The sequence below is a fragment of the Peromyscus maniculatus genome, chromosome 4 (assembly GCF_049852395.1).
Source record: "Peromyscus maniculatus bairdii isolate BWxNUB_F1_BW_parent chromosome 4, HU_Pman_BW_mat_3.1, whole genome shotgun sequence".
Classification (NCBI taxonomy): domain Eukaryota; kingdom Metazoa; phylum Chordata; class Mammalia; order Rodentia; family Cricetidae; genus Peromyscus; species Peromyscus maniculatus.
In genome coordinates, this window is record NC_134855.1 from 48,210,449 (window position 1) to 48,232,645 (window position 22,197).

Here is a 22,197-nt window from a genome sequence, read left to right on the forward strand (position 1 = left end):
TCCACCTGCCACATCTGTAGAGAGGGGAAGTCTAAGAAGATCGTGACAACAGCCAGTGTGGGAGGGTCTTTTGTTAAAGTCACAGAAAACCCAGGTTCTTTTGAGCCTTTCTGGTTCATATTATACCATAAAGCTCCCAGCTACAAAGTTACTTCCCATTGCGTGCTGATTGCCGGAGTTCAAGTGGTTACTTTCTGTTTCAAAACTCAGGGAAACAGGAGGGCGTGATGGACCGAGGGGCTGAGGAAGAAAGGAAGAGAAGGAAGCAGGACTGGCAGGCAAAGCAGAGACAGCATTAACACACACACACACACACACACACACACACACACACATCTCAGAAGTCACACAAAATTCTTCCCACAGCAATTGTTTGGCCATAGCTAGCCCCACGGTTGTGCGTGGCGGGAGCTAGTAAAGACAGCCCCCGGTCTTGGTGAAGCAAAACTCGGAACAGCCTGTAGTGACAGAAAAGACAATCAGTGTGGTTAATGACTGGCAGACTGCATCTTGACAATCAGTTTACTCTAATTCTGAGTACATCTCACCGGCAAGGTGAGGTGCTGGTCGAGGGGCCGACCTCCCTCCCTGCTCAGAATCCTCCCTTAGCATCCTCGCATCTTGCTGTTTTAAATCCTTACTTCCAATCCGCCTTCTTGCGCTGTAGCCCAAGGCCTTTTGCAGAGCTACTATACTGATCTTGGATCCTGAAACGTAACCATGTACTGTGACTTCAGCATCTCACCGGCTTCTTCTGGATCTGCATTGACCTTTGGTCTCTTGACTTCATCCTTCACCGGTCATTTAGGGAAGGGGTGTCTAACCTGGGGTCCAAGTTGTAAGGGGAAGAATTTCTTACAGTTGTACACAAAATAATGTGTATACCCACACCTTTTACCTGGAGATAGGGGCTATAGTTTTCCTAGGGTTCCTAAAGGGGTCTCTAACTGCAAAGCCTTTCATAAGAATGTGGATACAGGAAGAGCCCTCTCACTATAATTACAAATATGATCCCAAATGGAAGGCAGGGTCAGAAGTATCTGGAAGGAAACATCTCATTGGCCCATTTCTCAGATTATGAATCAACATCCATGACCAGGAAGTATCCAGAAAAAACTTTCAAATTTGTAGTTGTCCTAGGCACACACAGCTCTTGTCCCTTAAAAGATTTTTCAAAGCTTCTAGGAAAGGAAAGATATGAGCATTAAGTTTGGGGATCATTATACCACTAGCTGTGAGATAAGTGGTCCCCTAGGCCAAGGCAGAAACCCTCAAACAAGATGCAGCTCAAGGCAAGGACCAAATGCTGTATTCACCCTAGTAAGTGTCCATCTTAAGCTTGGGGATAGTATCTCGTAACATCTTTGTCTCCTCCAAACATAGGGGACAGTGAAGTGCAGAACAGCCTCTCTGTACCTGGTGAAGAGAACTGAAAGAAACCTTAGGGACCACATACCCAACATAGACAAGGACTCAGAAGTACATGAGACCAGATGGTCTCCTAAGGGAGCTCTAGATTCTTCTTGCCTGTCCTGAAAGGAATGGCCATGTTCTTGGTCCTTAGCAAGGGAGACTGATTTGTACAGATATGAGCGCTAAGTGGATTCTATCCTGAAACGCACATCAAACCAACTCCTTGGTTTTCAGTCCCATACATTCTCCCTCCCCAACATGGTTCCTACCTGACCATCTAATACTGACTTGCCTCTAACTCAACTCTCATCCAGGCCTTGAGATGGTGTTGCGATTATAGTGTGTGATTCCACTGTTCCTTTCCTTGGCCCAGGGAGATTTCTTGTTGGTATTTGACAGTGTGAGATCTGAGCACGCAGACTGCCCCCAGTACCTCTTCACCATGAGAACACTTTGGCCATTCCAACATTGCCAAAAGTCAGCAGAACCACAGATAATACATTTGTTCAGCAATGTGGAGATGCAAGCCATGAGTTTGCCTCTTGCTACACTCAGCATCCCAGGCTAAACCAGGAACCCTTCTCTTCTTCTTCCTTCATCAGGCCATCAGACATGAGGGAGTGTTGGTTGCTACGGTGATGGGGCTCAGAGCAGAACCAAAGCATGAGTGTGACCTCCAGAGGTGATGGTAACTGAACACATGTTTTCCAAGGGTCTTCCTCCCATATTTTCAGGGGACCCCCCCTCAAGGAAAATAGACATATTCCTTTTGAAACAGAATCCTCTCCTCCTCCCACCAGCCATATCCCCCCGAGGGTCCTCTCGGGTCTTTTTTTGTCGTCTTGTACTGCCACGTGATTAATGTGACCGCTTTTTTTCCTCCTGATTAAAGCTCGGTGGCTTCCCCTGTGCTTTACCTATAGCAATAGTTATCTCATCCTTGCAAATAGCTTTTCTAAATCATCAAGTAAGATTCCCATTAGTCTTTGGCATTGGCATTCAACCCCAAACCCCTAAATGATGACAGTGCCTCCTGCATCACTTGGCTGGGTTGATCTAGGCATCTCTTTTCAGCTAGGATGGTCTTGGCTCAGCCTACAGACACCAAAGCTCAAGAAGTTCAAGCCAAAACAAGAAAAAGAGCCTCAGAGTTTAGTAAAGACAGTCTGTCTTCAGGCTCAATTTTCTGTGGATGGTCTTCCTCGACTTCTCTTGGACCCTGTTTAGTACCCTGATCTGCGATGATTGTCTGACCAGCCAGAACCACTGCTTTGAGCTTCTTTTAAAGCAACATGGCTTGCTTCACTTACATCTGTTTGTTGGGAGACAGAGGCAAGCTGCCAGGAGATCTGATACCCGCAGTCAGATACGGATGCAAGTTGGCCGTCTTCTTGTTATTTATAATTTGTAATTAGAAAATCATCACTTCTAATTATTTTTGGCAGACATTGACTCCAAGGAGTTATAAATACATGGTTGTTCTTAGGGATTCTTAGAAGAAAGAACATGTAGATAATTACATTGAGATCTTTAAAACACGGGTCAATATTCCCAATTATCTTCACAGTCAGCTTTCAAATGTTTACATTGTTTCTAAAAGATAGACGTTAGCCCTGCCTATGAGTGTGAAACTGGCAGTCATTTAATAAAGAAAAAAAAAGGCTCAACCAATTGTAAGTAGAAGCTAATATGCAGTTTTTCAAATTAACATTTGCACTGCCCTACAAATAGCGATGGTGAATCCTCTCCTCTGGGTGGGCCACACCTGAGACAGGTGAGACTCTCTTTTGCTGGTGAAATATCTCGCAGCAGACTTCCCGCCACCTCTCTTGATAACCCGGGCTGATTTTTGACACTTTAGGACTGGCGACACGTGATTTCGGGAAACAAATCGTTTTAGCGGTTTTTGAGCATCCGTTTTTTTAGTACCTAGCTCCAACTGCTGAACGAACAGTCTGTGTTCATCAGTCAGCAGGCTTATTTCTCCGCCTTCCTTCTTCCCCCCATCACCACTCCAGGTTCACGTATGAGATTGCGCCCGTGTTTGTTCTCATGGAGCAGATCACCCTTAAGAAGATGAGGGAGATCGTTGGGTGGTCAAGTAAAGATGGCGATGGCATCTTTTCTCCTGGTAGGTTTCTTCCCTCTAGTTGGTTGCCCTCGGTACTGCCAATGTGGATCTTTTCTTTTTTTATTAAAATTACCAACATAGGTCAATTATAGAAATGAATAGGTTTCATTATGACATTTGCACATATGCGTATCTTACAGTCGATGATCGTAACCTCTGCCTCCCTATCTTTGTCAGAATGAAGGCTAGCAAGACCGCTACCCCCCCCCCAACTAACTAACTAAGGCTGTGTCTGGGTCATGCTAAATGATGCTCTTCTGACGATAGCAAAACTAGGGATCAGTGAATCCGATTATCACTTAACTGACTTCAGCCCAAATATTGGATCTACTTTAGTCTCTAATTCAAAGTAGATAGAATAAAAATCTTTCAAACAAAGGCAGCTATTATTGGGGGGTAAGAAGCAGTGATAGGTGGTGTTAGAGGCAGTGTAAGAATACCACTGGCCAGGCGACTCCAGCAGGTCACTAATTTGCCTATTTCATTCTCAGGGAACTGAGGGAAGGCCAAAGCGACTAGCTTGTGTTGGCTAGACTTGGATAGTTACCTTATTTCTTCTTGTGTCTTTATTTAGAGTAACAGGAGTGAGTTTTTGTCTGTTTAAATAAGCTTAGACCTCTCCTAGACTCACTAACTCAGCCGAGCTGTTCTTTGAAGAGCTGCCCAAGCCGGTAACCAAGAGATGCACTATTTCTTTGTGCAAGCTCCATTACTCTTTCTCTGTCTTTCTGAACTCAGGGAGCAGATTCAGCTTTGTTCAGTAAAGAGATTGCTCAGAAGACAGAAGCTGGGAGGCCGTAACTTACCATGTCTCTGCAGCTGCTACCACTGCCTCTTGTATTCTATATAGGTTTTGGATAGGCACTGAAATACACGAATCATCTCCAGCAGAATTGCCTACATAGCTTTGGAGATACGTGTAACTAACCCCTTCAAGTCTCAAAGCGAAGGGTCCAGAGGAAAGTCCCTAAGAGTAAGGAAGCCAGCAAAACTTTCAGGATACTGTCCTTTCCCTTCTTGAAATATCAGCTCAGCCTTTGTGTTGAACACACCACAGAGCCCCAGCAATCTCCTGCCATGTCTGCTTGTTGATAGGGGGAGCCATATCGAACATGTACAGCATCATGGCTGCTCGCTACAAGTACTTTCCGGAAGTTAAGACAAAGGGCATGGCGGCAGTGCCCAAACTCGTCCTCTTCACCTCAGAACACGTGAGTTGAGGACTCTGACTCATAGATTGTGGCGGTTTTTTAAGGGACTATCCGACTTTTAACCCCAGGCCTCCATCTGTTGCAGAGTCACTATTCCATAAAGAAAGCTGGGGCTGCACTTGGCTTCGGAACCGACAACGTGATTTTGATCAAGTGCAATGAAAGGTAGGCAGGGGAAGCGAGCATTAGGCTCTTGATGTATTAAATGTGTTCATCTGTTAAATTTGTTTTATTGTGCTTAAGGACTGACTCAGTACAGTGTGCCAAGCTGCTAATGGTCTGTTGAAAATATCCAATTAAATTACTTTTTGCTGCTGATGATAAGGGATTTTTTTCCTTGTATAATCTTGTTGATTCTTTATTTTAATGTCTTTCTTTTATAACAATTACAGGGGGAAGATAATTCCAGCTGACTTAGAGGCAAAAATTCTTGAAGCCAAGCAAAAGGTATGTGTGATTTGGTACATCTGAAACTTCAGTGAATACTTTTTAAAAAATGACTTGTTTCTGACCTATACAGTGAAAATTTTTGATACTAGGATAATTTTATTTCTCAGATTCCTATCTCAGATACTCACTTCTTTCCATCTTTTGCCCTCAAAGCTGAGTCTATAAGACATACATTGTGTGTGTGTGTGTGTGTGTGTGTGTGTGTGTGTGTGTGTGTGTGTGTGTAAATGAAGAATCAGCCATTATATGTCAAGTCATCTGTTTGACGTTCTTCAATAAATCTACTACTTGGGATTAAGAAAAATTCAGACAAATTGAACTTTTTGCCTATTTCTTGTTAGATGTAATCTCATTTGAATAAGCACAATTTTATCTTGGGACTCTGTCTAGTGAAGTGCTCCCGCACCCCGGCAGATGGCTCACAGTACTTGGCAAATCCAGCTCAAAAAACTCTACTAAACAAGGCTGTGTTCTGTTACCAGCACCAAAAGGCCTGACATGTAAAAGTCACTCAAAAGAAACAAAACAAATAACCCTGTTGAATGAATGAATGAACAAGACTACTTCTAGCTGTGGCTCAGATCCACACCAGCTCGGCTCACTGTTTGAAATGAATATTGTTGCCTTCCACTTCCCGTAGAAATGAGCAGATGGGAGGGTGAGATAGCACAGGGGCTGGGTGGGGAGCTGGCCCAGTGGTTAAGAGGGCATACCACTCCTCCAAGGAACCAGAGTTTCATTCCCGGCACCCACACCAGGCTTAACAACCACCTGTAACTCCAGCTCTAAGGTGTCTGAAATCTTTTTCTATGCTCTGAGGGCACTGGTGCGCGCATGCACAAATAAAAATAGATTTTTTTGAAATCCACTAATCAGCTATCTCTTTCACCTTGTAGGGATATGTTCCCCTCTATGTCAACGCAACCGCAGGCACCACTGTCTACGGGGCTTTTGATCCAATACAGGAGATTGCAGACATTTGTGAGAAATACAACCTGTGGCTCCACGTCGACGTAAGTGCCCTCATTCCTACACAGCCCTGTCCTGTTAAGGGGCAGAAACAGCCCTGCTTTCTGCTTTGCCTCCAGCTGCTCGGAACACCCTCCCTGGCTCTTTCTACACATGTTAGCTCCTGCTCCTCCCCACTAGTCAGCCAGCCATTCATGAACAGTACCGGCCACAGAACCTGGTCACCCTCTGGGATTCATCCCGGGTCCTACTGCCCAATAGATGTCTGGTGCGGCTCCTTCTAGAATCTACTATGATGAGCAGTGCCTCCCCTGGTTGCTTTATTTGGATGAATGGATGCAAAGTAAAATATAGTTGATAGCAGAGAGAGAGAGAGAGAGAGAGAGAGAGAGAGAGAGAGAGAGAGAAATAATACATAACATACAGAAAGTGGCCTTGCGTGTGAACACTCAGTCACTGCCTGCACCCTCGTCTGTAACACTTCTAAGAAGCCTACCTGCTGCATGCAGGAAAATAGAAGTACACAGAAGACATGAGCAGCTATGAGAGTTAGTCTCAAAGTTTCCCAGTAACAGCAACTGTGACCTCCTACAGATGTGATTGGAGCCTTTTGTTTCTTCTTTCCTGCCTTATTTCTCTCTCTCTCTCTCTCTCTCTCTCTCTCTCTCTCTCTCTCTCTCTCTCTCTCTCTCCTCTCCCTCTCCCTCTCCCTCTCCCCCTCCCCCTCTCCCCCTCTCCCCCTCTCCCTCTCTCCCTCTCTCCCTCTCTCCCTCTCTCCCTCTCTCCCTCTCTCCCTCTCTCCCTCTCTCCCTCTCTCTCTCTCTCCCTCCCTTCTGTCCATTCTCTTACTGGATGTGATTTCTTGGAAATAGACAATAGGAACGTCTGTCCCACTATTGAACAGATGGCTAACAAAGGCTGTGCTGTGTCCCATGCTATCCCAGGCTATCCAGTAAAACATGTCTCGTGGTACCTACAAGAGTGTCTTGCTATGACTGGAACTTTGTGGGGTCTCCAAATCCAGCAGGAGTTGGTGCTTTCTGAGTATCTCAGGATTGGTTTGGAAGAGGCAGGTGGCTGCGCCTGCCTTTTAAACAGCCTTCAATACCTCCATGGCAATGGAGAGACATGTGTTGGGCTCAGAGAATCCCTGGCTTCCCACAGCACTTTGGGCCATTGGATCTTGATCCATAGCCACCGCAAACTCCACCCGAGTTTTCTAGATCATTAAGACATTCTCTGGAGGAAGTTTATACAAGGAAATAGTAAGTGATGCAGAGCCTGCCACCTGTGCAACCAGAATTGTCAGTGTGGACTTACTCCATAGGCTATCTATCCTTTGTGTCATCTTGACTGGCCTGGAACTTGCTATGTAGGCAAGGATGGCCTTGCACTCAGAGATCTGCCTGTTTCCGCTTCCCTAGGGCTGGAACTAAAGCCATGCCCAGCTTGGTTTTAGATTCTTCAGGATCACAGCTCTTCTTGTCTCTTGTCTGTCCTTGCAGGCTGCCTGGGGTGGTGGCCTGCTCATGTCCCGGAAGCACCGTCACAAACTCAGCGGCATAGAAAGGTACGGAGGAGGACTTGGTAGCCTTCCCTCATCTGCATCAGAGACGCTGTACACCTCAGTCCAGCCCTTCCACCTCCAACCTTGGTGTCAGCCTTAATTCCCCCAGCCCTGATTTTTCAGTGGGGGATCTCAATCTGGCTAGGCAAACTTTAGCTCGCCTGGTGCTTCTTGACTGTTTCCTGCATGCTTTATTTGAGTCCTCAGTTCACAATCACGGGTGCCTAGGGAGGAGAAAAGACAGATGAAGGGGTCAGGGAGGTCTCCGATTCCTTCAGCTCTTCTTCCTCAGTAAGGTGACTGATGACTGATAGACCCAGCTCCCCTCACTTATCTCGGTAGCTATGGCAAAAGAAAGTCGGGGAGCAAAGATGTAGAAAAGAATATTTCAGGCAGTGGGCATGGTCAGTACAAAGGGCTCTGAGACAGTTCTGAGGACAGTGGGCATGGAGCGAAGTGAAAGAGCTGAAGAGCCGGCCAGTAAGAAAACTGGGCCAGGCAAGCTCCCCAGAACACTCACGACTCTGGCTTCATAGCTGCTGCTACTGTGCCTGCTCCCTTCTGTCTGTTCTGAAAGGCCACTGTCAACATGAGGCTGGCTTCTGAAAGATGAAATATAGGACCCTGTAATATGGGTGGAAATACACAGAATATAGATGAGCCAGTCCAACTGTACCTTAGACTTCTCAGAGGGTTTCATTTTCCAACCTCGGACCCAGGACCGGGTGAAGGAATTGACGCTAGACCTGCTCTTTTTGACATTAAGGCATGCGAGTCTTCTGAAGGGCACCAAACCCACATTGTGTCCTGTTTCCTTCTGTTTGCATCAGCAGAGAATCATTTACTTCACACCTTCAGGACATTCAGTAAATCATTTTTATAGACATCTTATGAGATCTAAGCACAATTTTTGATGGCTTGATTTGTGACAGCAGTGACAAAATTGGTTAAGTTCATGCCTTCTAAATGTGGCTTGACAGGGATTCTTTCCTATGACGTCAGCACTTAGTCAACCTTCCAGGAGATTCCTCCCAGGTCTCTTTCATGAGGTTTCCTTTTTGTGCATGTAAGGGAAAAGTTCTTCAACCTCCACCCCTTCTTGAAACTCAGAGCACACACACACACACACACATACACACACACCCTGAAGGACCTAAGGAAGAGGCTAAAAACCCACAGCAAGGGCTTAGTGCTGGGAGTGCACAGACAGTATAATTCCAAGGCAGTTGTTATATCAGAGGAAACCCCTTTCTTGCGTATTAAAATGCAGAGTCCAGCTGTGGCCAAGGCCATCAGAAAAGGGTCTGTAACCCACTGAATCAAATTTCCCAAGTTTGAATCATTACACATTACACTCAGTTGTTTCTGCAATGGCCTAGCCAGTGTGCTCCTTAGTCATCTAATTGTGTCTGACAGAGTGATGCAGTTGCTAGGAGACCATGCTTGCTAAGTGAGCACTGCAGCCCAGACTGGCAAAAACCATGCTCATTTCTCACTGAATCACTGCCGTTAGCTGGTCCAAGTCTCCGGCAGTGCACTTAGGTCTTGGAGATCATTGCACTTAGGTGAGCCATCAGCAGGTAGCTCCTCATCACCAGCCCTTCTTTAAACCAAAACAGTAAAGCAGGAAGAAGCCCAAGGCTGTCGCCTGGAAGGAGGCAGTCTAGTGTATGGATTGTGAGTGTTGGCTCTATAAAGAGAATCCTGGACTTGGACCTTGGATCCAGCACCTCCCAGCTCTGTGACTTGCTAATGTGGTTAATCTGTTAGTGCAGCAGTTTCTCTATGTCAACTAGAAGTAACAGGAATATCTGCATCGTAGTGTCGCTGTGAGAACTACATGTACCAGGCCCTGTGATAGGCATTCCGTATTTAATGAACTTGTTTGATCTTTTATTCCACTCTGATGAGAAAGATGTAATCTCTGAAGCACAAATGTGTTATGCAATGTACACAAGCTAGGAAATGTCAGGACTAGGATTCAGATTTGCACCGTATACCTGCAAAGCCTGAGTCCGTGGCCACATATCCAGTCTTATACACCTAGAGCTCTGGGAGAGTGGGACACATAATAAGCAAGGAAGTGGCAGCTGTTGTTGAGGCCAGTTATATAGAATTCAGCAGCGCAATACCTGGAGAGACCGCCTGCAGCACGCGTTTCTTGTTGAGGGTCCATTTAGGAGACGGGCAAGGAAAGCATCTGTGACTTCAGTGGCGGTGGGCGGGGTGTTCCTCAGGACGACATGCTCTTCTCTACCTTCCTCCAATCTTCTCAGAGGTTCCCATGTGTCTTCCAGGGCCAATTCAGTCACCTGGAACCCTCACAAGATGATGGGCGTGTTGCTACAGTGTTCGGCCATTCTGGTCAAGGAAAAGGTTTGTACTGTACCCCTCTGGCAGCAAGCACATCCCAGAGCTTGAGAAAGGGATACTTGGTAGCCCCATTGTGAGCCTGCAGACTGTCCTTGCCTGCCCTCCCAGCAACCTCTACTTCCCTCTCGGCTCTTGCTGTGGGCTGCCCTTTGTCTTAGGGTGCTTGGGACCCTGTTGGTGACAGACCCTTTAGTGAAATTCTTTGAATATTTCTTCATGTGGGCACAGACCTGAGAGGGATTGCTGAGCCACCCAATCAATGAGAACAAACCATGCTCACTGGCACATACTTTGATGTCTTAGTGGATAGTTGTAGTCTCAATAGCTGAAAAAATAAAATGGAGACGTAAACACAAATACCGGCTTAGGGCACCGGGACTGTTAGCCAGAAGGCTTCTGTGAGGCCAGCAAGAGGACTCGCTGAGTAAAGGCGCTTGCTGACCGTTGTGAGGCTCTGAGTTCCATCCCTGGAATCCACATGATGGAAGGAGAAAACTAATTCCCTCAAGTGTCTTCTGATCTCCACATGTATGCCATGGTGTACACATGTATGTGCAGACACACACACACACACACACACACACACACGCACGCACGCACGCACGCACGCACGCACGCACGCATGCACACATGCAAGATAAATGTAATCTTTTAAAAAGCTTCTGTAAATGAGTTGGAGACAGATTTTCTTCCTCCCCACAGCCAGTGCACTGATACTTCCTAAGCCTGCTGCAGGAGAGGTACCCACTCCAGCCTGTCTCTTGTGAGAGTCAGAACTCACACACGCTCTCCTCTACTTACCTTAACTTCATAGAGGGTCCTGCATACATTGGGAGAGTTTGGGGTGTAGCATCTGGGGGAACGGAAGTTCTTCACAGCACTAGCTTTCCCACCTGCTGAAGTTTGTACTCCAGCCCTGCCCAAAGAATGACAAAGTAATTCCTCTTTGAATGTGACGAACCTCAGAGCACCCACTCACATTTCCACATGTCCCTTAGAGGACAGTGAGGCCCTTGTAAGCATCCAACACGAGAGAACATTTTCTAACAGGAGCCACAGAGGGCAAGGCAAGGGTTGGGGGCAGGCAGGCAGGGGGTTTCCAAGAGCAGCTTTGAAGGACATCTGAAGCCACGAAAGGCCTCAGAAGAAAAGATGCGTGTTCCCAAATCCATCCTTGCACCCTCGTCTCTGACTGGCGAATGCGGTTGCTTGTGTCTTGATTTCTGTGACAGGGTATACTCCAAGGATGCAACCAGATGTGCGCAGGCTACCTCTTCCAGCCGGACAAGCAGTATGACGTCTCCTATGATACCGGGGACAAGGCGATTCAGTGTGGCCGTCACGTGGACATCTTCAAGTTCTGGCTGATGTGGAAGGCAAAGGTACGAAGGGGGACATCCAGGAAACGGAACTATGGCTAGCACAGACATCCTGGTGAAGGACAGGCAGCCATGTATCACAGAAAATCCACTGCGCGTGTAACTGTGTCCAGATAACTGAGTTAACTATATTTTCTTTGTGAATGGAATAACTCCCTCCCTGTGCCAATCCTCTCTTCTCCAGCCCATTCTCCTTAGTTTGAGTCACCATGGAAATTTCTTATCCTTACAATTCTCTTATTACTAAAAATGTTGTCAAGATAAGGACTTCCACAACAATTCTTTTTAAAATTAAAAAAAAGTTATTTGTATCTATTTTGCATGCATGTGCGTGTGTGTGTGTGTGTGTGTGTGTGTGTGTGTGTGTGTGTGTGTGTGTATGAGGCTCTGTGTGTGTGTGTATGTGTGTGTGTGTGTATGATATTTTCTGTGCATGTGTTTGTGGAACTCTGTGTGTATGGTGCTTCTGGGATTAGAACTTGACACTTGATTCTGGGGACTCATGCTGCTGAACTGAACTACACTGTGCTTGCAGCCATCACCCCCTTGGGTTGCATTTCTGAATCTATGATAAAGCTAAAAAATAGGAGGAAGGGAGATTATCATGTGACTGTTTCCAAAGCATTTTCATGCAGCCTGGATAGAGGCTATTCGGATCTCACAGCCTTGCCTCACATCTGTTGTTTCTATTTAGCTTCTGTTTGCCAGTTTTAATAATTTCCATAGTGCAGATTTGGACTAACTTTCCCTCCAAACAGTAAGGCTCTCCAGCAATATCTAGTCAGATATTTATTTCTTCTATAGGAAAAACTGGCAGGTGATTAGTTTTCTTCCTTGTTAAGTCATCTTGCCTTAATGAAGAGTCTGCATTTGATTTCTCCCACAAAGTAATTGCAGGCGTTTTGAGCATATAAATGCCTTCAGCACTATAAGAGAAAGAGCCCTATCATTTTGCACTGCTGTAATGACCACATGGTCTGTCTCCATAATTACAGATTCATTTTGTCTTAACAGTGGCCTCTTGAACTGTCCCCGGGAGGTTCAGCCCCTGGCTTGTGGAGGGAGGATCCTGGGGTGGAACTCCTTTGCAAGGGAGAGCCCCCAGTGCCACTACTTAGAGAGCCTCCTGTTTGCCAGCTCTGGGGTCTGCCCAGGCTCATCTTCATCTACAGGCCAGCCTCATGCGTCTGCTCTCGCTAACACCAACCCACTCAGCAGCCTGCATGCTGCTCTGCCAGTCAGCCACGCTGGCTTCTGAAATGCACGCTCAACCAGTTTGTCAATAGTTAGAGCTAGTGCAGTCTTGGGGCGTGCACTGAAACCCGTGCCTTCCACACCTGCCTGCTGGCCGGTCGCTGCAAGGGAACAACACTGTTCTGTGAAAGGTGGATTGCCTGTGAGGACTGGGGACAGGTGTGGCCAGGATATATGGCTGGGGAGGATGCAGTCTATGAGAGCGTCTTCCAAAGCATCTGTGGCGAAGAACCAGTTGATAGGTCCTTTGACCTCTCACGGACCAGTATGAAGCTGTTAGGAAATGAAATGTAAAACACAAAGCTGGAGTCGTTACTTGCTATTACCATCAGTAGGTGTGGGTACCTGCTTTAAAGTTTTTGGATGGAACCAGGAGGTGACTCAGCAGGTGGGGGTGCTTGCCACCAAGTGTTCGAGCCCAGGAGTGACATGGTGAAGAGAAGACCTGACTCCCACGAGTTGTCACCTGACCTTCATTCACACATAGGAACAGAGGGGGGGGGAGAGAGAAAGGAGAGAGAGAGAGAGAGAGAGAGAGAGAGAGAGAGAGAGAGAGAGAGAAGGGGAGAGGGGAGAGGGAGACGGACAGACAGACATTAAATAAATGATTTTTTAAGCTCTTAATTTCAACTTCTCTACTCATTCCATCCTGGACCTGCTACAGTCTGTAGTCTGGTCTCAGTCCAGATATGACGCATTGAGTGGCACTATCCAAAAGCAACTAGCTTGTGGCTAACTTGTAGGACACTAACGTGCTGCTGAGAACAACTTCCAAAAGACCAAACCAAGGTCTTCGGAAGAGAAAGCATTTTCTTGCACGCAGGGCTTTGAGGAAGCTGCATGGATTTCATTAGCTGGTTCTGCCTAACTGTCTCCAAGACTACACTTCCTTATTTGACCCATAAACAAGGACAGCATAGCCTTCCCAAATGACCTCCATGGGGAAATGCCACTTGATATCAACAAACACAGTTCTCTTCTTTGAAACAGGGTACTGTGGGATTTGAAAATCAGATCAACAGATGCCTGGAGCTGGCTGAGTACCTCTATGCCAAGATTAAAACCAGAGAAGAATTCGAGATGGTTTTCGATGGTGAGGTAGGTTGTCCTCATGGACCAGACATGGTGCTCCCAGAAAAACCAGGAGGGGAGTTCTAGAAGCTTGGATGATTGACATCTCATCATCTCATCCAAAACAGGACTTAAACTTTTCCCATGCATGGCCCCTTTCACCCAAGATATCATTACACAACTCCAGGTATATAGAAACAAAAAATAGACATATTGAGGATGAATAGTAAAGATAATTATTTTAAAACAATTCTCTAGTAGACAGTTTTGCTATGTACTAAAGACTAAAGCAAATTTTCATACTAATGAGATGGGTGCTCTTGTTTATTTTTACACGAAGAATTAAATTTCGGCTGGCTGTGTGATACTGCAAGATGTAGAGGATCCTTAACAGTTTTTCAGAGTTGAATGAGATTTTGATTTTACAATCTCCAATGCAGAGAATGCTGCTTTGCATTAACATATAGTGTGTGTGTGTGTGTGTGTGTGTGTGTGTGTGTGTGTGTGTGTGTGTGTGTGTATAGTACAAAACTGGCAGAATGTCATTAGGAAAATAGTAAAAGTCCTTGTTTTCTGTAATTGAGCCATTTTCTAGAGGCATAGAACACTTTATCCGTATGGTGCAAACACTGCTGTTCATAGCATGCAGCAGGCTGGATTCTGAGGGGAGCCGTTTCAGGCAGCCCTCCTTGACACTGTGTGGCAGTACATGCAGTACAGGTATGCATGCTGTATGCTCAAAACCAAGTCTGTAGTGAGGTGACTTGAAGCAACTCACCAGGTGCTGCCGGCGAGCCCAGATTCTCTAATTCAGAGTTAAGTTTTGGTCATTCTAGCATTGTAAGTCTTTGCAATCCCCACACTCAGTCATACAACCCCAGATAAAGTGACAGTGCAGAGTTAGAGGTGCTGAGCCCTGAAGGATGTGGCTGTCCACCAGCCCTTCACACCTAGAGTGCTTCCTGCGGCAAGTCCTAACCCTTCGTTGTTCTCAGCTCTGTCTTGAGTTGGACTCTATCCATGATAAGTATCTCCCAGACCTAAGAAGCTTAGAGGTCAGGTGTATCCTCATCTTCCAAGGCTGGCTCTAAATGAGGGTTTGCTGTCCATGGATTCATTATGAAGAAAGCCAGATAAACTGCCTCTGCCTAGATTCACACAGTCCCCTTATTATACACAGTCAAGTACCTGTCAGCCCCATGTTTCCTGGGTGTCAGCCGTGTGCCAGAAACTGGGTTACATGTTATTAGCCAAAACAAATACTGTGTCTGCCCTGGTCGAGTTCACATTAGAATAAAGCAATATGGAATCACTGCCAGTCCTGGTAAAAAGAAAGCCTGTTCATAACCCGCTGAAGCCTAGCACCACCCACAGCTGGCAGGTGTCTATTTACACTTCTCAAGATGGCATGTGAGAGTCACCAAAGATCACCAGAGTCCCGAACACTCACAGTCGGCATGTAGTGCGCCTACACCTCGTCTGTGGAGCTTTTCTTTACGTTGGGGTTTACACTTTCTAGTAGAAGGTTGAAATGAGAACTGATGTCTCCAGCCACCTAGAAGCAGGCACAGTGCTGGTGATATTGAAGGAGAAAACTGCAGACCTCTGTCACCAACAAAAGCACACGAATCATCAATAAAGGAAGCTGAGCAGCTTTCCTGCTGCACAAACGTCAGAGTAACACCCTTTTCTGAATTACTCAAATGACGTTATTTTTAGCATTTCAGGGTACAAAGGCAGCAGGTTTGGGCACTCTAGAAAGTTGGTTGGGGATTGGGGAGACTGGATAAGCTGTGTTTCCTGCCTGGTCTATTTATGCACCCCTTTGCTTTGGAGGTATTCAGACCTCTTTCTTTTGGACTGAGGAGGGAAAAAATGTTTTTTGTTTTTTTTTTTCCTCCATAACTGCTGGCTTTTGGTCAAGTTCTGATCATTTTAATTTTGTTTGCTTGATTGTCTCTTGAAATGTCTGCAGCCTGAGCACACAAACGTCTGTTTCTGGTACATTCCACAAAGCCTCCGAGGGGTTCCAGATAGCCCTGAGCGGCGAGAAAAACTGCACAGGGTAAGGACGCGCTTCCGGTCTCATCTGCCCTGCCCGCCCCACCCCAGCCCCAGCCCCCGTTTGCCTCCCTGGTCAGGCCATCCTCCTGCCACTGTGCTCTTCTCAAAGGGGAAGGATATAAAAGCAAAGCCTCAGGGTGGGGCCCTGGGGAATGGGGTGCTATATCTTGATATATACCTCTGGGGCTGCATTGCCCCCTTGCTGTGGTTCAGATACGGTAGGAACCTCTCAAAGATGGAGTCCCACCTTGGAATGGCGTATTTCATTACAGAGGCTCTATGTGCATACAGCAGGTGAATGAGAAACCTCCTCCTTGGAAGGTCCCACATTCCCCTGTGTCTGTCATTTTATACCGACTTGAATGCTGACTCTTCCTCTCTGTTGAGTCCTACATCAAGTTGTATCCATATGTCAAGTTGTTGACATAATTAACACAGTAGGCATGCATCCACTCAACGGATATTTGATAAGCTCAGGCTGTGCGAGTGTCCTGTGCTCCAGGCCACACACAACCACAACTTGTAGTGTTGTCTGTCTTTATTTCTTTTTTCCATTGTATTATCATTGTTCCAAGACTAGCTTTCAAGATTTAATTGCCCGGTGCTTTCTAAATAAACTCATAGTTGGGTGGGCTGAGCTATTAGCTGTGGAAGGTACTTGGTTCTAAAAGTGATTTTGCTGTTGTAGACAAATAGCAAAAAGTAAACCACGTTGATCTGTTAAAAAAAAAAAAAAAAAAAAAAAAAAAAAAAAAAAAAAAAGGCCGGGCGGTGGTGGCACACGCCTTTAATCCCAGCAGTCGGGAGGCAGAGCCAGGCGGATCTCTGTGAGTTCGAGGCCCGCCTGGTCTACAAAATGAGTTCCAGGAAAGGCGCAAAGCTACACAAAGAAACCCTGTCTCAAAAAAAAAAAAAAAAAAAAAAGAGGGGGGAGGGGTTGTCACCATCAGTGCTGAGTCTGGCTTTATCTTCTCCATCACAAGGTGGCCCCCAGGATCAAAGCCCTGATGATGGAGTCGGGGACAACCATGGTTGGCTACCAGCCTCAGGGGGACAAAGCCAACTTCTTCCGGATGGTCATCTCCAACCCAGCTGCCACCCAGTCCGACATCGACTTCCTCATTGAGGAGATCGAAAGGCTGGGCCAGGACCTGTAAGCCCCCCTGACTGAACCCGAGTCCTCCGTGATGCCCCCTCCCCTCCGGCACCCTTCAGTAGCTCACACACCCGGGCCATTTCACTGAAGGAAGTGAAAATCTCTTCAACAATGTTGTCACAACCTCACGTAAGCTTGTTTGTTTGCGCTAGCAAGATATAATGTTCTTTAAAAAAAAACAAAAACCTGCACATTAGGAACAGAGTATATATGTACAGTTATATATACCTCTCTATGTATATGTATGTATCGTGAGTGTGGCTTAGTCTCAGACCACAGCATGTCTCCCGTCCCCTAGAGAATTAGCCTCGCCTCCCGAAGTTAGGAAGAGGTTAACTGATGGCGCCCCCCCCCCCCCGCTGCTGTGTCTTAGGGACCCAGGGAAATGCTGCAGGTGGGGGCCTACCTCCCTGCCAGAGCCGTTCCCACCTGAAGGGATGACGAATGTCAGAAGGCACCTGTAGATGACAAGTGTCACGCGCCCCCCCCATTAGTCCCCCGCTAGGGGAAATAGTAGCAGAGCCTGTCACAATTGTGCCGTTGCTGTGTTTCTAGAGATTAATTCGTGTAGACGTGTATGTTACTGTTGTCTGTCTTCGGGCAGGGGGGAGCACATATAATGATTTAATTGTATGTCAGCGAAAGATTTGCTTATTTATATTTGAATATATACCATGTTAAAGAGGCATCTTGTATTTTCTTCCCATTTGTAATGTATCTTATTTATATATTAATGAAGTAAGTTCTGAATACTGTTTATGGTATTTTCGTGCATTTGTGAGCCAAAGAGAAAAGATGAAAATTAGTGAGACTTGCATTTATATTAGAGTGCCCTTAACATAATGATTTAAACCTACGTGTACTGTCTGGAAAAGAATTCTGATACTGTACATAGAGTCGTGTCTATGGAAATTCTGCTTCAGTAACCTCCGCTCTTCTTCCCCGTCTGGCTGTATGTCAGGTGTTCTCAATGCTTTTCTAGTAACTGTTGAATAATAACAACTAGATATCCTGTAATTTTGTAGTAGTACATGACCAATCTCTGTGACTCGCTTAGCTGAAACCTAAGGCAATGTTTCCGAAGATCTCCGATACACTGACCAGTCCCACAAGTGTTTTTGAAGAAATGAAACCCACACTGTGCGTTTTAGAGTATGCAAGAAAAATATAAATAAATAAATAAATAAATAAATAAATAAATAAATAAATAATATTCTCCATGAAGAACTTGAACCATTTTTTTCTTCCAGTTTGTGTTTCATATATATATATATATATATATATATATATATATATATATATATATATATATATATATATATAATAAAAAAAAAAGAGTTCCAGGAGCCTTTACGTGGGATCATCCATGGCCCATTCATTTCCCACCAGCTGGCTTGAGGTGATGCTCTGTCTCCTGGTTAAGCTGAGCCTTAATCAACAGTTGTAGGTTCCTATGGCCTTCATTGAGAAAATCGCTGGGTCTGTAGTTTAAGTATATTTGCTCTTTGTGCCCAGAGAAGGCAAAGCAATCCCTGTTCCTCACTCTCCTGACTACATCCAGGAGTTGCATGTCTCATCAGTGAACGGATATTTCTGTCCTCTACCTCAGGGACAGGTGTGGGCTCGAGGTTGCGATGGGGAGTGTGGCAGACAAATACCCCTTCTAGTCTGGACCTTAGATCATCTGCATCTTTGCCTCAGTCACAGAATCACAGCTTCCTGTTATCTGTGCTTGTACAGTGGTTCCAACTTACTTCCTTAGAATACATAGTTAGTTGCTGGATCATAAGGAAAAAGGCCTCAATTACTGCACCATTCTGTTAAGCTATAAACAGTACCTTATTCACTAAATACAAGGCTTTGTCTACAGCACACGTGGGAGATAGAGATGTGACCCTCATACATAGCACTGAGATTGATTTAACAAACTGGACCATAGGGAGTGGTCAGAAAAACACGTTATTCTTTTCTCTTGTATTCTTTCAAACCCTTCCTGTGGATTTCTCCCCTTCATGGTCTTATTTGAATTCAGTCCATTCCCATAGCTTTTCTGGCCTTTCTGGTACAAGGAGTGCCTTGTTTTGGCAGTCAAGCATCCAGTTCCACGAAGTAAGAGTGCCTTCAAGGGGGCTGGAGAGCTGGCTCAGCAGTTAAGAGCACTAACTGCTCTTCCAAAGGACCTGGGTTCAATTCCCAGCACGTACATGGCAGTTCACAACTATCTGTAGCTCCAAGATCTGATACCTTCCACACAGACATACATGCAGGCTAAACACCAAAGCACATAAAATAAAAACAAATAAATTAAAAAGAAAAAGGTGTATGTGTTACCACACCCAGTGACATTATTAACAAAAAGTTTTATGCGGCATAGTTCCTCTCTGCCCCCTGATTCTGCCCTTGTTTCAGGCTGCAAGCTCCTTGTAGAGAGGTAATGGGGGCTGCTGGTGTGTTCTCTTTAAAATCTCTTTCAGCTCATTTTTCTAGCAACTGTATTTTCTCATACAGGTCAGACCTGTAGGCAGAAAGGGCTAAAGTAACAAAGGAATAACTGTTTAAAGACTTTTTAAATCATTTTAAGCCAGGCGGTGGTGGCGCATGCCTTTAATCCCAGCACTCGGGAGGCAGAGGCAGGCGGATCTCTGTGAGTTCGAGGCCAGCCTAGGCTACCAAGTGAGTTCCAGGAAAGGCGCAAAGCTACACAGAGAAACTCTGTCTTGAAAAACAAAAAAAAAAAACAAAAAAAACAAAAAAAAATCATTTTAAATTATGTGTAGGGATGTGTGTGTGTGTGAGTTTGTGCACGTGAGTACAAGTGCCCCAGAAAGTCAAAAGCATAGAACCCTCTAGAATTAGAGTTGCAGATAACTGTGAACCCCCCATCCCCACCATGTGAATGCAGAGAACCCAATAGTATGAAAGGCAGTGTTCACTCTTAACCAATGAGCCATCATCCAGATGCCAAAGCCATACTTTTACCAAGTTGTTACATCTGGCATTAGATCTTCTGGACCACAAAGGATGTTTTTGTTTGTTTTTAGTGGGACAATTTAGGAGTAGAATTAAGGAGGCATTTTAAAATTAAGGTAAATGCATTCTTTGTAGTGTTCTGTGTGATGTTCTGTGAGTTCTGACAACCCAGCTTGTCATGTCACTGACGGCATGATCAAGTCCTCCCCAGAAAGTCCCCCTGTGCCTCTGACCTGAGCTCCCCTCACCTCCCAGCCTCTGGAGCCCAGCTTGCTGGCCTCTTGAGTTCTGCCTTCCATCTCATGTTCATGTTAGACCATGTGGCCTTCAAGTGTGCTTCTTTCTCTTTACCTAAAGCATTTGGGACTATGCATATTGTCTGTGTAAGCATCCATTTCTACATCCCCATGCTCTCCCACTTATATGGAAAACTACAAATTATTTGAAATTTAAGGAGTTTCCAGTTTGGGGCAATACAATAAAATTACTAGAAACATTAGCATGTAGATGAACACAGATATAATTAATTTGGGTAAATAGCAATGTAGGTGCAGGATTCCCAGATCCTTGCTTAAGTTTAAAAGAAACTGTTGAGCTAATTAAATGAAACCTGTAGGGACTAGCTTTGGGTTCCTGCTTAGCCCATGGAGGTGTAAACACAGCTTCCAGTGGAAGCCTCATATGTTGGAGGTTTACCTCTGATAACTCCTTCAAGATTTATTTCACTATTTTGATGTATGTGTACGTGTGTCTGTGTGTAGAGCAGGTGCCAGAAGAGACCAAAGGTATCGGATTCCCCTGAGCTGGAGTCCCAGGTAGTTGTGAGCCACGCAGCATGGTTGCTGGGAACTGAACTCAGGTCCTCTGCCAGAGTCCTAACGTACTCTTAAGCACTGTGCCATCTCTCCAGCTCCTGACAACTCATCTTTTAAAGATGTATTTATTTCTAATTTTATGTGTACGGGTGGTCTGCCTGCTATTTGCATTAGTGCATATACTTCAGTTGGCTTGAGCATGCTTTTAGGAGTAAATATCATGAGTTTTTTCCAGGTTTTTTGTCTGTCTGTTTAGTTTTCAGCCTTTATGCAGATGTTCTGAGCATCGCTATTTCCCAGTGCCCATGTACAAAGGTTTTCTAAGATTAATCTAGAAAGGAAATGTCAGAATCACGGAAAGCAGTAGTTGTGCTGAAGTGGCAAGTCCAGCTCCCGGGGGCCTTGCTGCATAGTCTCACCATCACTTGGCCTAACATTTTGCACTCTGGAGACAGAATAGCCATTAGATTGATCAGTGGTGTGCTGCTTAGGCTTTTTGAAAGTGGACTCAGGGAGCCAGGAAGTCCTCCTATCCCAGACTCAAGTGTGTTCATCACAAATATCCCGCCAAACCCCCTGCCCTGAGGTAGTCTGGATCCCCAAGTCTAAGACAGAGAGATAGGAAAAGCAGCAGACGGCTAAGGGTATGAAGAACATGGCATCCTTGAGAACAGGTGGAAACCATTTCCAACAGAGATGGCTGTGTTTAATCCCATAGTCTAGAAAGGCTGGCATGGAGAACGAGAAGCTGGACACTCATCCCTAGGAGAAAACTCTCTAACCAAGAACTCCAGCTGACTGCTTCAATGGGGCTTCCTCGGTTGGTTCTGTGGGACGTTGGACGTGCCCGTTGGTGTTATCATCTGCTCTCTTGTCTTTCTCTTTTACCCACTAATCTTAGTTGAGATAACTATTGCTATGATGCAACACCAAGACCAAAGGCAGCTTGGGGCAGAAAGGGCTGATTTGGCTTGTACATCATGGGTTATAGTCCATTGCAAGAAGTCTGGACAGGAACTCAAGCAGGGCAGGCACCTGGAGGCAGGAGCTGATGCAGAGGCCATGGAGGAATGCTGCTTACTGGCTTGCTCCTCATGGCTTGCTCAGCCTGCTTTCTTGGGGTTTTTGTTTTTGTTTTTTAAGACAGGGTTTCTCTGTGTAGTTTTGGTGCCTGTCCTGGATCTCACTCTGTAGACCAGGCTGGCCTTGAACTCACAGAGATCTGCCTGCCTCTGCCTCCTGCATGCAGGGATTAAAGACATGTGCCACCACCGCCCAGCTCAGCCTGCTTTCTTTTGGTACCCAGGAGCACCAGCCCAGGGATGATTCCACTCACAGTGTGCTGGGCCCTTTCCCACCAATCACTGATTAAGG

The 22,197-nt window shown here is 45.7% G+C and overlaps 1 protein-coding gene across 2 annotated transcripts in view; it reads left to right on the forward strand.

Annotated features, from left to right (window-relative positions):
• Positions 1-18,265, forward strand: part of Gad1 (glutamate decarboxylase 1) — a 38,330-nt gene extending 20,065 nt beyond the window's left edge. For both annotated transcript variants that reach the window (XM_006972405.4, XM_015987764.3), the window contains exons 7-17: positions 3,432-3,544; positions 4,640-4,755; positions 4,841-4,920; positions 5,148-5,202; positions 6,102-6,218; positions 7,680-7,744; positions 10,039-10,117; positions 11,347-11,496; positions 13,738-13,845; positions 15,794-15,883; positions 16,866-18,265. In XM_006972405.4, coding sequence (XP_006972467.1) covers positions 3,432-3,544; positions 4,640-4,755; positions 4,841-4,920; positions 5,148-5,202; positions 6,102-6,218; positions 7,680-7,744; positions 10,039-10,117; positions 11,347-11,496; positions 13,738-13,845; positions 15,794-15,883; positions 16,866-17,039 — 1,147 coding nt within the window. In that variant the 3' untranslated portion in view covers positions 17,040-18,265. The remainder of the gene's footprint in view (positions 1-3,431; positions 3,545-4,639; positions 4,756-4,840; positions 4,921-5,147; positions 5,203-6,101; positions 6,219-7,679; positions 7,745-10,038; positions 10,118-11,346; positions 11,497-13,737; positions 13,846-15,793; positions 15,884-16,865) is intronic.
• The last annotated feature ends 3,932 nt before the right edge of the window (positions 18,266-22,197 follow it).